Source organism: Hydra vulgaris, chromosome 13 (assembly GCF_038396675.1).
Source record: "Hydra vulgaris chromosome 13, alternate assembly HydraT2T_AEP".
NCBI classification, from domain to species: Eukaryota; Metazoa; Cnidaria; class Hydrozoa; order Anthoathecata; family Hydridae; genus Hydra; species Hydra vulgaris.
Genome location: NC_088932.1, coordinates 46,858,367 through 46,861,805, shown reverse-complemented (window position 1 = coordinate 46,861,805; position 3,439 = coordinate 46,858,367). Strand labels below are relative to the sequence as shown.

The window sequence follows — 3,439 nt, the reverse complement described above, 5'->3', positions numbered from 1 at the left end:
TGCCAGTTCGCACTTATGCCAATTCGCACTTATGCCAATGTTTGCAAATTCTTTCGGCGCACTTATGCCAGTTCGCGCTTGTGCCATTTCGCACTTATGCCAGTTTTTGCAATTGATTCGCACATATGCCAGTTTGCACTTATGCCAGTTCGCACTTATGCCAATGTTTGCAAATTCTTTCGGCGCACTTATGCCGGTTCGCGCTTGTGCCAGTTCGCACTTATGCCAGTTTTTGCAATTGATTCCACATATGCCAGTTCGCACTTATGCCAATGTTTGCAAATTCTTTTGGCGCATTTATGCCAGTTTGCGCTTGTGCCAGTTCGCACTTATGCCAGTCTTTGCAACTGCTTCGCACTTATGCAGATTCGCAGTTATGAAATTCGCACTTATTCAGCCTCCTCCAAATCTACAATTCTTTTGTACTTCCGCACAAAAGAGTTCTTGTGTGCATTTAATAGCTGAAGCGCTAAATTCGTGAAAGAGAAAAAAAGAACAGTTTAACACTTTTCAGGTTATACAGTTATAATTAAAATGCTAAGAAAATATGAAAGTGGAGCTTGTAAAAGAAGATTGAAGAAAGAGAGAGAGGAAATGGTAGCTAAACTTCCAAAAATGGCAATTTTTTTTTCATCAAACCAAACTATTATGCAATTTCCACAAACTGTAGATAATAATAAAAACAATGAAAGATAAGATGAAAACAATAACACGGAAAATGAGGTAGCCTGCCAAGGTCCTTCAAATGAAATTCAAGAAGTTGAAAGTGTTGAATCTACAATGCATAACAATGTGCTTGACTCAGGTACTCCAATTTTTACTATCTTTAATGACACCTCTAACATCTGCTAAACAAACAATTTACTTTTTAGGCAGTTAATATTTTTATTCTATAAATTGTCACTTATTATTTTTTTATTAGACTTATTTATCATGATTTTTTTTCCTAGATACCATTCTACGCGAAGACCCTGCTTTATGGCCATTACAATTAAAGGAAAATAAACGTATGAAGTATTTAAACAATGGGGTATGCTTTTTTCAAAATAAAGACTCTAATTTCGAATCTTCGAAGCAGATGTTCAAAAACCAGTACAGATATTATTCGGTTAAATAATTTCAAAAAGTGATGAATAATGGCGAAAAGTGTGACCGAAAATGGTTAATGTTTTCTGAATCCACTGGATGTGTATTTTGTTATGTTTGCAAGTTGTTTTCAACCGATTACGACAACGTATTTGTCAAAAGTGGCTTTTACAATTGGAAAAAAGCTAAACAAACTATTTTCGGCCACGAAAACAGCAAGGAACATATTCAATGTATGATTAAGTGGATAGAATTCATAAAACAAAATGCTCATGTCGATGAATATATGGTAAGCCAGATTAAAAGGGAATTTAATTATTGGTCTGCAATCTTAAATAGAATAGTTGCGGTTATTCGTTTTTTAGCCGGAAGAGGTTTAGCATTTTGAGGCCATAATGAAGTTTTAGGATCGTCAAATAACGGAAATTACTTAGGCATGTTTGAACTGTTGACTCAATTTGATCCAGTTTTAAAGCAACACATTGACACTTTTGCAAATAAAGGCAAAGGTAATGTAAATTATTTGTCTAAAACTATTTGTGAAGAGCTAATTGATATTATGTCTCAAAAGATTTTAAAGCACATTATTACCGAAATAAAAAAAGCAAAATACTGGGGAATTATCGTAGATTCGACTCCTGATATTTCTTACGTGGATCAACTTTCTGTGATATTTCGTTATTATCTAAATGGCCACGTGTATGAACGATTTTTTTGTTTTCTACAAATTAAAAGCCACGACGGTAAATCTTTGATTACTGACATTTTAGATCTTCTGGAAAGATATGATATTGATATAACCAATTGTCGGGGACAGGTATACAATAATGCAAGCAATATGTTTGGTTAATATTCTGGATTACAGGCACGTTTAAAAGAGCGGAGTGAATTAGCTTTTTATATCCCCTGCGCTGGACATTCTTTAAATTTAGTAGGGCAGTGTCAGTGAGTGCATCAATTCTATCAACTATTTTGGCGTTCTCCAGAGTTTGTATTCATTTTTTGTAGCTTCAACACATAGATGGGATTTATTGAAAGGAAATCATGCTACACTCAAGCGCCTATCAGATACACGATGGTCATGTAGGTCAGATGCTTCAAAAAGTTTGGTAGAAAATTTTGATGGGATTCATGCAGCGCTATGTCATATAGCTGAGGATGCAGAAGAAAAATCTGATACTCGTCATGAAGCTTTGTGTTTATTAAATAAGATCACTAAGCTAGAGTTTGCATTCATGACTGTACTTTGGCATCACATACTTAAGAGGTTTAATGCAGTTAGCAAATTTCTTCAAAAAATTGAATTAGATTTGCATACAGCAAGCAGTATGTTACTTTCACTAATTGACTTTGTAAAAAACTTACGAAACGACTTTACGAGATTTGAGAATAAATCAAAAAAACTTAGCTCGTTTATTGAATAAGACTATTCTGATAAGAACAAAAGAAAGGTAATTAAAAAATTGAGCAACGGAGAAAACCAAGTTGATTCTTTAAGCGTATCCGACAAGTTTCGAGTGAATACATTTTTTGTCATTATTGACAAACTTGTGACACAATTAACTATAAGAAGTGATGGTTACAACCACGTAAATAAGTTATTTGGATTTCTATCGAAGCTGTTAACTATTAGTACCATGGAATTGCAAGTTAGTGCGAAAAAATTTGTAGAAGTGTTCTCAAATGATTTAGAAGATAGTTTCATATTTGAAATAGAACAATTTGTAACATTATTAAAGTTGCAGCCTCCGGGTTTTTTTTCGCATAAAAAAGATAAATCTGAGACTGAAAACACATTGATTCCTCTGCATGTTATAAATTGGATTGTTGAAACCGATATTATTGATGTATTTCCAAATGTTTATATAGCATATTGCTTGTTTCTAAGTATTCCCATAACAAATTGCGAGGCTGAGAGATCATTCTCTACTCTTAAAAGAGTTAAGAACATGCACCGATCAACAATGGTCCATAGTCGTTTAAGTAATATAGCAAGATTAACTATTGAGTCAAAATTATTAGAAACTTTGGATTTCAGCGATGTGGTTGCAGAGTTTGCGGGGAAGAAAAGCAGAAAAAAATCACTCAACTTAATTCAATAAAATAAATATAAAATTTGTATATAAATAAATATAAATGATACCGTTTTCAAGAAAATCTTTGTTTTACTCATTTTTGTTGTTGTTAGTGGAACGGGGCCTCCTACTTTTAAATAGCCCCGGGCCTTGAAAAGTCTTAATCCGCCACTGATTGCCAGTGTATACCACTGTCTGTGTATACCACTGTCAGTGTATACCACTATCAGTGTATACCACTGTCAGTGTATACCACATAGTCCTGGGCACCACAGTTT

At 33.9% G+C, this 3,439-nt stretch overlaps 1 protein-coding gene across 1 annotated transcript; it reads left to right on the top strand.

Annotated features, from left to right (window-relative positions):
• Positions 1 to 1,522: 1,522 nt before the first annotated feature.
• On the top strand, positions 1,523 to 3,188 carry LOC136089946 (uncharacterized). The gene is made up of 3 exons (XM_065816046.1): positions 1,523 to 1,931; positions 2,095 to 2,412; positions 2,512 to 3,188. Exons 1-3 carry the CDS (start codon positions 1,523 to 1,525, stop codon positions 3,186 to 3,188), a joined length of 1,404 nt encoding a protein of 467 aa, XP_065672118.1.
• The last annotated feature ends 251 nt before the right edge of the window (positions 3,189 to 3,439 follow it).